A 13,164-nucleotide genomic window follows, 5' to 3' on the forward strand; every position below is an offset into this window, starting at 1 on the left:
AGTTGATTGGTGTTTGTGTTCTCCCAGTCACCTCCTAGTTTATTAACATTTCTGTATTCCCATATCCCATCTGCCCAGGATGCAGGTATACTTTTCTTATGATGAACTTGGCCTTATCTTGATTAGTAATTTAAACCTTCTTCTTCCTGTCAATACCTATGCCTTATGAGGGCTTTTAGGAATTATCTGTTTGTTTTCTGTGTTTACATTTTAGTTCAATAAAGCATCAGTTCTTATTCTCTTTTTGTTTTGTTAGTGGCCTGGTAAAGTTTATAGATCTCTTCTCAGAATAATGTTTTTAAATCTAGAAAATAGAAAGGCATATGTTAAAGGAAACTACTTACATTTGAATGTAAGGATTAAACCATGAAAAACCTAATTTAGTGATACAGTATTAGTTAGTAGGTTTTTTAGCTTCCCATTACTATAACAAATACCTGACATAATCAACTTCGTTTATACTTTGGGAGTTTTCAGTCCATGATGGATTGGTCCTTTGGTGAGGTAGCATATCATGACAGGCTTTGGGTGTGGCAGAGCAAAACCATTCACTTCAAGGCCAGGGAGGAAAAAAATAAAACAAAACCAGGAAGGGACTAGGATCCCACTATCCTTTTCTAGAACATGCCTCTAGTGACCTAAAAGACTTCCCAATAAGACTTATGTCCTAAAGGCTCCACCATCTCCCATTTATATCTCTCAGGGGAGCAAACCTTTCCATGTAGACCTTTGGGAGACACTTAAGGTCCAAACTATAGCTGTAGGTCATTAAATATCAAGAGCTACCTTTGGGGGCTTCATTACTATAATTTCAAAATAGAGTATAAATCAGAGTTTGAATATCTGTAACAACAAACTATAACATTATATGAAAATATTTTATGTCTTTTGGGGACGAATTCATTAGATAAGCCATAGTTGTTGGGTTGTTTGGTTCATATATTTAGATTGAAATTTAAATGGACTTGCTGAATCCCTGGATTAAAGTGTTTGACACCAGAAATAAAATATAAATAAAATTATGATTTCTGGCTTTGTTTTCATAATATATTATTTAAGTTTTCAAATCTTTGCTTACAGGACAGAGACCATCTAATATTATTTAAAAACCCGTATTGAGGGCTGGAGACATAGTTCTGTGGAAGAGTGCTTACCTAGCCCGTGCAGAGTACTGGGTTCTGTCCTCAGCACCAAAATAAAGAACAAATGAAAAAAAACCCTCATACTGCTTGGGAGTGGTGGTTTAGGCCTGTAATCCCAGCAATTTTGGAGGCTGAGGCAGGAGGATTACAAATTTGAGGCCAGCCTTGGCAACTTAGTGAGATTTTGTCTAAAAATAAATAGTTTAGGTAGACAGCTGAGATGTAGCTCGAGAAGTCCATTGCCCCTGGGCTTAATACCCCTGGTAACAAACAAACAAATATGAAACAAAACAAAACAACTCCCATATTGACATGTAAGAATATTCATAAGCAGCATTATTCATAACAGCTTCAAACTGTCAACAGTGCAGATGTCCAACAATAGTTGGATTAAATTATACAGCACGGGGAATAAATGGGCTATTGCTAGAGACCAAAACACAGATGAACCTTTCAGACATAATATTGAACAAAAGAAGCTAGACACAAAAGTATATCCTGTGTGTTTCCTTTTATATGAAATTGTCAAACAGGCAAAAGTAGCTAGAAAAATGGTTATTTGGGGAGGAAGAGGTACCAAGAGAGCACAGGATGGATTTTGCTGTGCTGGGAGTGTTCAGAGTCCTGATCTGAGTGGTAATTATACAGTAATTTTATCTTTGGAAAATTCATGCAACAGTACATCTATTATTTGCATACTTCTTGTAAGAATGTCATATCTCAATAAGTTTAAAGTTTTGGAAAGGCAGCATATATTTTTCTAAGTATAAAGTTTTAGCTAATTCTTTAAAAAGTGAGCACCCACTATCATTAGTTCTTGGGATGAGGGAATGTGATGTTCTAATTTTATTTTGTATTTGAATTCCTAGCAAAAAGCAACTTTACTGTATTCTTTATCTTTTTCATGCTACACCCTTTGCCCTATTTGTTTCTGGTTCTGAAACACTGAAAAATGTATTTGATGTACTATTGGATATGACATAAAGTATGCAACGAAAGGGTGACTGCTGAGAAGGTACCTCCTACCATAGTATGACTTAATTAATAAAAGCAGCTGCTGTGTGAACTTCTGGCTTTGATAAACCAGGAAAGGCAGTTGGATACTCATGAATTGTTGTGCTGATACTGAGTTATATTTTATTATATTTTATTATATCCTCAGCATATAATTTGGCAAATGTATGAATTATTATTTTTGTATTGTATTCTTTTAAATTCCTTTATATAAATGTGGATAATATGTTACTTTTGTAAGTTACTTTTATATATATATTTTATATAGTCTTAAGTAGGTGCATAGAAGACTAAAGTCCGAAGACGTACACTACAAAGAATCTGGGATATAAGCATGTCCATTCCACTATAGGAAGGAAATGAATTATCATAGAATATCTCCATATAACTTCTAGATACCTATAACATGTTTATTTTTAAAAGTGTACTTTCTGGTATTGGGGGTGTAGGTCAGTGTGGGTGAGGCCCTGAGTTTTATCCCCCCAAAAACAAAACAAACAAAAAAACTAAAACCAGAAACAAAAACAAAACAAAACCCAAACAAAAATACTTTGTGTGGTTTAACATAGAATTTCTGTAAGGTTGGTTATCTAATTTCTTAGCCTTTATCAGGTTTTTATGACAGAACGTTTTTAGATATCTGCAAACTTCAGTTGTGGGAGTCTGTCTTGTTAGCCTCGTGGGGAACAGATAGGTAATATGGAATTCTAATGAGGCTGCAACATAAAGTGTTGATTTTTTGTTGGATTACTTGAAAATGGTGAGAAATTCCAGTTTCAGAATTTTTGGAGAATATAAAGTTTGAAAATCAGGTTCAGAGCATTAGTAACTTATATTTTGGACATTGTACTATAACTAGGCTGAAGCAGTCTGATCTTTCTCTACCTGCCTTATTTTTACTTTATTCTTATTTTACATTAGTATAGTAAGTAGATTTTTCTGATTTTTGACAGCAGTGGTGAGAGTAGTAAAACTCAGTAGGGATGTCAAGACCAGCAATATTTTTCTGTCACATTCATATTAGTTTTGAGTTACATAATTAGGTTTTATAATCAAGTAGTTATTCTGTTTATTCTTGGGACCAAAAGTATTTCAGATTACATCTTTTTTTCAACTTTTAAAATATTTACATGTAAATAATGTCATTTTTTTCTTAAACTGTTTATTGTGTAGTTTTTTATTTGTATATGACAGCGGAATGCATTACAATTCTTATTACACATTAGAGCACAATTTTTCATATTTATGATAGTATACATAGTATATTCACACCAACTCTTGTCTTCATTCCTGTACTTTGGATAATAATGATCATCATAATTCTATCATCGTTAGTAACTCCATATCCCTTCCCTTCCCCTCCAACTCCTCTGCCCTATCTAGAGTTCATCTATTCCTTCCATGCTCCCACTCCCTATCCCACTATGAATCAGCCTCCTTATATCAAAGAAAACATTCAGCATTTGGGTTTTTTTTGGGATTGGCTAACTTTACTTAGCATTATCTTCTCTAACTTCATCCATCTACGTGTAAATGCCATGATTTTATTCTCTTTTATTTCTGAGTAATAGACCATTGTATATATATGCCACTTTTTTTTTTTTTATCCATTCATCTATTGAAGGGCTTCTGGGTTGGTTCCACAGTATTAGCTATTGAGAATTGTGCTGCTATAAGTTATTTTAGAGGTGGGACCCAAGTCTAAACATGAAATTAATTTGTGTTTCATATGTACTTTATACACATAACTGAAATTGATTTTATATGTTTATTTTATTTTGACTGTGATCTGTCCCATGAAGTTAGGTGTGAAATCTAGTTGTAGAGTCATGTTAGGCACCCCCAAATTTTCAGATTTTGGAACACATCAGACTTTGGATTTTTGGATTAGGGATAGTTAACCTGTGTAAAGATATTTATGAAATTTATTTTTAAAATTAATTGAATATTTCTGCAACTCTTGTAATGACAATATTTCTCCTAGAGAGTTTAGCCAACCAAAAATGCATTTTTTTAGTGAATTAAGAACATGATTTTGTTAATATCTGAAGCTTTGTGGAGAATATATATATGTGCATAACAATTTCAAATATTCCTAAATGTAATTGTACTCAAAGTATAATCGAGAAACCTTTCTTTTGTTCAACTTGAAATCGTTTAATTAATTTAGTAATTTTAATTGTATGCATATTTAAAGCATTGTTTACAGTGTGTTAATATTCAAATTCTTGTTTCCTATAACAAGTATTATTTTTCTTTTTTCCTGAATCACTTTTATTCTAGACCTTCATGTGCATATTTTAATTACTGTTCTTTTTATACCTTTAATTTTTTTTTTTTTTTTTTTTTAGTTGTTAATGGACCTTTATCTTATTTATTTATATGTGGTGCTGAGAATCAAACCCAGTGCCTCACACATGCTAGGCAAGGGCTCTACCACTGAGCTACAACCCCAGCCCTTTTTTATTCCTTTTTAAAATTGTCTTATTTCTATTTATTTTTTGTAGTGCTGGGGGTCAAACCCAGGATGTTGCACATGCTAAACAAGTAAGTTATATCCCCCAGTTCAATGGTTTATTAAAAGTGTTCATATAAATTTACCCATGTTAAGCATAACATTTCCCAGTATTTTCTTTTGAAAGTTTTCAAACATACAGCAAAATTGAAAGAATTTTATAATGAACAGCCATATATTTACCACTTATATCCAACCATTTACATTTACTGAACTTGCTTTATCATATATATATATCTACCTATTCTTCCTACAAATCTATCTAAGCTTTTGGATGCATTTCAAAGTAAATTGTAGATCACAATATACCCCCTAAAACGTGTTATTAGAGAGCACTATTTTATTAGTTTAAGTTGGAAAATTGCATACATCTTAAGTGTTCACTTGCTGAGTTTCACTTGCTGAGTCTCTTGTGTAGAGCTACTCTAGGGGCTGTTTTAATTTTGGCTAACAGAATTGCAAGAACTTAACTTTCTTTTTGTTGTCACTATCTTCAGAAGAGAAATTATATATTCTTGGTCACATTCTATAATAATATGTCTTAGCTTTTTGGGGGCAGTACCTATTGATTGATTATAAAACCTAATTATGGAGGCTGGTATTGTGGCTCAGCGATAGAGCGCTCGTTTAGCATGGGCGGGACCCGGGTTGGATTCTCAGCACCACATAAAAATAAAGGCATTGTGCTGTGTCCATCTACACCTAAAATTTTATTTATATATATGTATATATATATATATATATATATATATATATATATATATATATATATATATATATATTTAAAGAAAAGGCATTGTGTTGGGTCCATCCTAAAAAAAAAAATTTAAAAAAACCTAATTATGTAACTAAAAACTAACATGAATGTGACAGAAAAATATTGCTGGTCTTAACATCCCTACTGGGTTTTACTGTTCTCACCAATGCTGTCAAAATCAGAAAAATCTACTTAGTATACTACTATAAAATAAGAATAAAATAAAAATAAGGCAAGAAGAAACAGATTGGACTGCTTCAGACTAGCTATCTTAGTGCCCAAAATGTAAGTTACTAATGCTCTGAACCTAATTTTAAAATTTTATAATCTCCAAAAGAATCAGTGAGTGCTGTGATAAAAATAAATGTCATAAAATATGACCTCAAAACCTCAAAGCTTTTGAAAGGAAAAGTCTTCCAGCCTGTGTAATAGTTTTGAGTTACATATGGTTTTGTATGGTATTTTTCTTATAATAAAGCATGTGATGACAAAAGAAAAATAAAATTTAGATAGCAAAATGGAATGTATGTTATGTATGAACTTTTGAACTGCTTACTTTGTGACAACTACTTTTGTAGGTGCTTTGTTCAATGAGTAAGACCAGCAAGGATCTGTAAGCTATGTTCATGTTGTAAGTTGATTATGATAGGAAGTAAAACCACTAATTATTTAGATGTGCCATCATACTTACTTTACTAGTGCACTAGTATAAGAGTCATTTTTTTACTTTAAAAAAAATTTTTTTTTGTAGTTGTAGATGTACAGAATGCCTTTATTTATTTTTATGTGGTGCTAAGGATCAACCAGTGCCTTACACATGATAGACAAGTGCTTTGCCACTGAGCTACAACCTCTGTCCTATTTTTGACTTTTTATAAGGAAAAAATTATATAAAAATTACAATATAATCATCTCCCAAAGGATATATAATCCAAGCAACAATTATCTACTCCTTGCAAATTTGTTTTTTCTGTGTCTCTGCCATTTACTTCTTTCCCAGATTTTGAAGTAAATCAATGATTCATTTTTCAAATGTAAATAAATATTTCACTATGTGTCTAATGGATAAGGATGTTTAAGGGAGGGGGTTTATATATCAACATTTTTATTTTATTTATTTTTGTAGAACTGGGCAAAGAAAAAAATCAGGTGTATGTGTTTTAAACTCTGGGCCTTAGGCATGCTAAGCATATGCTCTGCCATTTAGAGCATATATTCATAGTCTGAAGAAATGTTTTGAAAGAACTAAGGTTTTCCACAAAACTTGTACTCAGTTAATTATGAGATTTAACATGTGGAAAGTTTGGCATTGATTTATACAGTGAATCAAATAAAAATCATCCACTTGCAACCTTTACTTTCTAAAAATGAAAGTGTTTCTCATAACAGGTAGTTATATTAAATGGAATGTATAGTAAATTAAAATACAATTTGTTACTTTTTAACAAAACATGTATACCATTTCAGATTTCTAAATTGGTAAATTAATTTGATGTTTTATTCTGACCAAATTTTCATTAGCATAAACTGAAAAATTATTCCATAAACCTTACAGGGCCTTGTGATGGTAGTTGTCTCACTCCAAACAGTGACAAATGTGAAAATAGAAATTTCATACAAGTTTAACTGTTCAAAAAAATATTTAAGCTTATGTACTAGTGTTTTTCTTTCTGTATTGTGCCAGAGTTGACAAATGATTGAGTAAAATAGACTTTAAAAAAAAAAAAAATTAGCAACATATACTTTTTACTTTTGGTCTGCCTGATGGATCACACCTTTCTTACTAACTTGGAGAAATAAATCCATTAAGTTCTATGAATATTTTTGGAAATTCTAGTAATGCCCACTGAAAATTATAATTTTTAAATGAATAGGGATATTTAGTCATTGATACGTAGATATGCATTCATATGATAATATACAAATATTTTCCATAATGAACAGAGCAATAACAGTTGCTTTCATTGAGTAAACTAAGATTTTTATATGCAAACATGACATTTGAAATATCTGCTTATGAAATAGTAGAAATGTTTCAACTCCATTGATTTTATTTCTTTTTAAAATATTTTTTTAGTTGTAGATGGACTCAATACCTTTATTTATTTTTATTTTTATGTGGTACTGAAGATCAAACCTGGTGCCTCCTGGAATCTCTGAAAATACGACCCTGCTTTGTTACAGACTCCTACAGTTGTCTTCATTTCCTTAATTCTTTTCATATAGAAAGGGAGTTTTCTTTAAGATTAATTGTCTAAAGAGCAGAAATAGCACAATGTACTTACTATTTAAACATTTTCTCAAAACATAAAGGAAATGCTCATTTGATATTCATTGGCAGATTGCAAGTTAATAGGATTTTTCTCTTTTGCTAAGTTTATGAAGGCTGGCCTTCATCCTCCTGTCTCAACCTGGAATTACAGGCATGCAGTGCTGATACTGAGGCGAAAAGACAGGTGGTCAGCGTAGATAGTAAATGATCATATGAATGATTTTATTAGGTGGTAAAGCAATTTTTAAAATATATAAATGTGATATGAGTTTTAACTACTTTGAAAGTTTTATCATGTAAAATTTACAATCTTGAAGTAACTTTCTGGTAACTGGGGCAGTTTAACAAAGCAACAGATTGCTTTGTAAAGTAAGAAGCTAACTCTATTCATGAAAGTCTTTTGAAGCATATATAAACATTTTAGAATATTGTAGAATTTAATTTTTATGATTCTTTGGAATTGGAAAAAACAGTTATTCTAATTCTGTTTTTTAGTTTTGTAGTAGTGGGGACTGAACACAGGGCCCTGTGCATGCTCTACCAATGAGATACATCCCCAGCCCTATTTTAGTTTTATGAATAGCAACTTTTGAATTAGAAATGCTTACTATGTGGCAGAATGCATGTAGCCCTGGGTTCAATCCCCAGCAACACCAAAGGGGGGAAAGGAGAGAGAGGGGGCGAAAAGGGAGAGAAAGATGTTTGTTTTAAATTGTAATTTTGTTAATTTTGGCTTAAAGATATTTGTATTTTTGCAGGGCTGGGGATTGGACCCAGTGTTTTACATATGCTAGGCAACTGCGGTACTACTTAACTACTTCCCTGCACTGCACCCCCCCCCCTGCCCTTTTTATTTTGAGACAGGGTCTAAATTGCCCAGGCTGCCCTTCATCCTCCTGTCTCAACCTGGAATTACAGGCATGAAGTGCTGATACTGAGGTGAAAGACAGGTGGCCAGCATAGATAGTAAATGATCCAGTTAGAAAGTGGAGTACTAATTGGCGATTATAAAAGAAAAGGAAATGGGTTGTTAACATCTGCAGTGGGGGGGGGGGGATCACTTCACTCCTCCCAACACAAGGAGTTGCTAATGAATACCAATTGGCAGGTGGGAAGGGAGAGGAAACCTGGGAACCTGGGGTATAAAACTTGCTTTGTATTTTCTGTGCTTGCCCTGGCATCTCCGGTGTTGAATCTTCAACACGGAACACGAGAGTGGGGGGTGGGTGGGGAGGGACTAGGACCAGATCCTGATTTCCAAGACTCCTATCACTGCCATGTCCATCGAGCCAAATTATTTTTTTGAAACACCATATTTTCTTAGATTTAATTGCAATCTCTGTGAAAGGTAGTTTGTGGAAAAAAGTATGAATATAACTTGTGTATCATATTTTATTTAAAAAGAACGTATCTTAAAGTTTGTGTGTGTGTGAGAGAGAGGGGGGGAGAAACAAACACAAACACAGAGCATTAAAAAAAAAAAAGGGCCTCAACCACTGAGCTACATCCCTAGCCCTTATCTTACACTTCAATAATCTAATGCACTAAAGAGGGAAACCAGTTTTTATGTCCGTGGAAAAATTATTTTGATTTTTTTGTAGCTTTCAAATAGATATAAACTATTAATTTTTTCCTTGTAATTGACAAATTTCTTAATCATTTGAATGTTATATAATAATTTAATAACAACTCAATAATTATTTTGACTAATGCTAAGAAGTAATATAAGGAAGCACTTTAAGGAATTGAGTTTTTTTTTTTTTTTTCTTAAATATACATCTGCAAAGGTAGTAATCAGTGTAACAAACATTTTTGAGCAGTTAGTGTGTGTTAGATACTGTGCTGACCACTTTTCATTCAGTTTCTCATTTAGTCTTCACAGCAGCTCCAGGAGGTGGGTATTAGTAGTAATTCCATTTTGTAGATAAGAAACTGAGGTTTAGGATGTGTAAATAACAGATCTTTATGTTTCTTTTTTTTTATATTTATTTTTTAGTTTTAGGTGGACACAATGTCTTTATTTTTTAATTTTATATGGTTTTGAGGATCGAACCCAGTGCCAAGTTCATGCCAGGCAAGCATGCTATCGCTTGAGCCACATCCCCAGCCCCAGATCTTTATGTTTTATAAGGCTTTTTTTTGGAATCACAAAATCACCAAGCTTACGATCTACATTCGGTGGGGTCGGGCTCCAAATTCCTCAATAGGACACCCATAGCACAAAAGTTAATAACTAGAATCAACAAATGGGACTTACTCAAACTAAAAAGTTTTTTCTCAGCAAAAGAAACAATAAGAGAGGTAAATAGGGAGCCTACATCCTGGGAACAAATCTTTACTCCTCACACTTCAGATAGAGCCCTAATATCCAGAGTATACAAAGAACTCAAAAAATTAGACAATAAGAGAACAAACAACCCAATCAACAAATGGGCCAAGGACCTGAACAGACACTTCTCAGAGGAGGACATACAGTCAATCAACAAGTACATGAAAAAATGCTCAACATCTCTAGCAGTCAGAGAAATGCAAATCAAAACCACCCTAAGATACCATCTCACTCCAGTAAGATTGGCAGCCATTAGGAAGTCAAACAACAACAAGTGCTGGCGAGGATGTGGGGAAAAGGGTACACTTGTACATTGCTGGTGGGACTGCAGATTGGTGCAGCCAATTTGGAAAGCAGTATGGAGATTTCTTGGAAAGCTGGGAATGGAGCCACCATTTGACCCAGCTATTCCCCTTCTTGGTCTATTCCCTAAAGACCTAAAAAGAGCATGCTACAGGGACACTGCTACATCGATGTTCATAGCAGCACAGTTCACAATAGCAAGACTGTGGAACCAACCTAGATGCCCTTCAATAGACGAATGGATAAAAAAAATGTGGCATTTATACACGATGGAGTATTACTCTGCATTAAAAAATGACAAAATCATAGAATTTACAGGGAAATGGATGGCATTAGAGCAGATTATGCTAAGTGAAGCTAGCCAATCCCTAAAAAACAAATGCCAAATGTCTTCTTTGATATAAGGAAAGTAACTAAGAACAGAGTAGGGACGAAGAACAGGAGAAGAAGATTAACATTTAACAGGGATGAGAGGTGGGAGGGAAAGGGAGAGAGAAGGGAAATTGCACTGTAATGGAAGGAGACCCTCAGGGTTATACAGTGGAGGGGGTAGAGAGAGAGGAGGGGAGGGGAGGGGAGAGGTGGGGAGGGGGGAGGGTGGATGATGGGAAAGGCAGCGGAGCACAACAGACACTAGTATGGCAATTAGTAAATCAATGGATGTGTAACTGATGTGAATCTGCAATCTGTGTATGGGGTGAAGGTGGGAGTTCATAACCCACTAGAATCAAAGTGTGGAATATGATATGTCAAGAAATTTGTAATGTTTTGAACAACCCACAATAAAAAATTAAAAAAAAAAAAATCACCAAGCTTTCAAATTTCTTGCCCATGTACTATCCATGTCCTAGATCAGATCACAGATACATGTGTCATAGCTCTCTGCTTCTAATTGTTATTTCACATCAGCTACCAACCTAAGACAATGTTCTCCCTCTGTCAGATTCCCCAAGTCCAACACTCCTCCCTTACTCAGTTGCTAAAATGTTAAAACATCAAGAATAAAACTAGTTCAGATTTTGTGTTAGCTTTTATTTTGCTTCCAAACTTGTGAAGGCAATGGCTTGCCCCTCTTTATTGCTGCTGGAAAAATAACAAAATGCTTCCTTCCTTGTAATCTTTTTAACTCATTATCATCTCCCTGTTTGCTGTTGCTTATGTGTCAAAATCTTGCGTTTTTTCCTAAGTAGACTAGTTCAAACAAGTAGATAAAATGTGTGTGCTGCCATGTTTTATTTCTAAATTTCTTAGGAAATTAAGGGTAGAGCTAACATTTTTACTGTCTGAAGTTTATTTTTTATTAAAATGATAATTTTTTTCTTATGATTGATTTTTCCCATTGTTGCACGTTATTTTGAAAACTTGGCTTTGTTGAACAGTTTTAGTTTCTTTAATTCATGTGAAGACTTTACTATTATATTCATGTTTCATTAATGCATTTTTGTTTATACATTTAGCCTATTTGATAGAGGATAAAAACTCCTGTGCTTTTAAAAAAAAAGTTCCAAAACCAAGTAGAGAAATTAGTGATTTTTATATATTTCTTTTTGTCTGTTTTAGGATGGCTACCATAGAGTAGTTAATATTGTGCCAAAGAAACCACCACTGCTAGACAGACCTGGTGAAGGAAGCTACAGTAGATATTACAGTCATGTTGATTACCGAGAATATGACGAGGGCCGCAGTTTTTCTCATGATCGAAGAAGTGGTCCACCTCACAGAGGAGTATGTAAATTTCCCCCATGTACTAATTGTTATTTCTTATAAGTTAAAATTCATGTAATAAAAATTTATGTGACAGCCATGAAAGCAGTTGATTAACACTTCCTGCTGATGCTCTGTTGAATTTTGCTGGAGCTGTCAAATGGGAACTAGTAGTCAAGAATCTTGGGGTGTTGGACAGGGTGGGTAAAAATGCTCTGGATAGCTCTAAATGACATTCATTCCAACTAGCCTGCTTTTTAATCCCCTTACTTGTTAGGGATTTGTAGAACCATATAAAGATAATCTGTTGCCTGGGTGCTTAAGTGATAAGCAGGTGGTTACCATGTCTTACTGGATGAACCCACTTGAAATTACTTTCATTATTTTCATCTTGATGAAATGCTATGGGTGAAGTGGGTTAAGGTTGTTGATAGTCTCATTTTTGTTATAGTTCTTAAAGTTAAGGTTGTTGACCGTCTCATTTTTGTTATAGTTCTTAAAGGCTATTTTCTAATTCAAATTAGAAAGCACTTAAAACATTGTTTCATATAGTAAGCACTTTAAAATGTTAGCTGCTGTTACTACTACCGCAATTATGATTTATTTCTCTTGATCTAGAAGTGTGTATTAAGGTTACAGTAATTTGTTCTTAACTTGATTGAAACTGTTCTTTGATGCAATTACTCTGTTCTAGCTTGCATACTTACAGTATTCTTCTTCCAGACTGTTTTCCTACCTTTTATTTTTTCCCCTTCCGTACTATATATAATATGGTAATTAATTGAAATATTGAAACACTGTTTATAGTAAAATTTGACCTCATATTGGCCATTGGATTATTTTCCATACTTTACACTTGAAGGAATGGAGGTAAGGCAATTTACAGAGGATAGTTATCTTATGGGAGCACAGTTCTCTATTATATAATACTGATTTTTGACAATTCTAAAGTGGTAACAACACTATTCAGTATTTTCTTGTTTTCCTAAAGTTTGAGGTGTGTTATAGATTCTTTCTTGTCTTAGAATTGGTTTTTATTTTGTTCAGCTTTTAAATGTCATTCCATTCCTTTAGGAAGGGGGTAGTATGTGTTGAAAAGTAAATACTACGTATTATCTCTCTTTTAGT

At 33.6% G+C, this 13,164-nt stretch overlaps 1 protein-coding gene across 13 annotated transcripts in view; it reads left to right on the forward strand.

Annotated features, from left to right (window-relative positions):
• Positions 1-13,164, forward strand: part of Pphln1 (periphilin 1) — a 106,770-nt gene that overhangs the window by 26,738 nt on the left and 66,868 nt on the right. For 7 of the 13 annotated variants that reach the window (XR_009225980.1, XM_046435742.2, XM_046435739.2 and 4 more), the window contains one exon: positions 11,893-12,057. The exons of the other annotated variants lie outside the window; for them this stretch is intronic. Coding sequence is in view for 6 of the 7 variants with exons in the window: in XM_046435742.2 (XP_046291698.1) it covers positions 11,893-12,057 (165 nt within the window). In the remaining variant the exon portion in view is untranslated. The remainder of the gene's footprint in view (positions 1-11,892; positions 12,058-13,164) is intronic. 13 annotated transcript variants of the gene reach the window in all.

Source organism: Marmota monax, unplaced genomic scaffold (genome assembly GCF_021218885.2).
Source record: "Marmota monax isolate L192 unplaced genomic scaffold, Marmota_monax_Labrador192_F-V1.1 WCK01_AAM20220418_F8-fsc00012, whole genome shotgun sequence".
Classification (NCBI taxonomy): Eukaryota; Metazoa; Chordata; class Mammalia; order Rodentia; family Sciuridae; genus Marmota; species Marmota monax.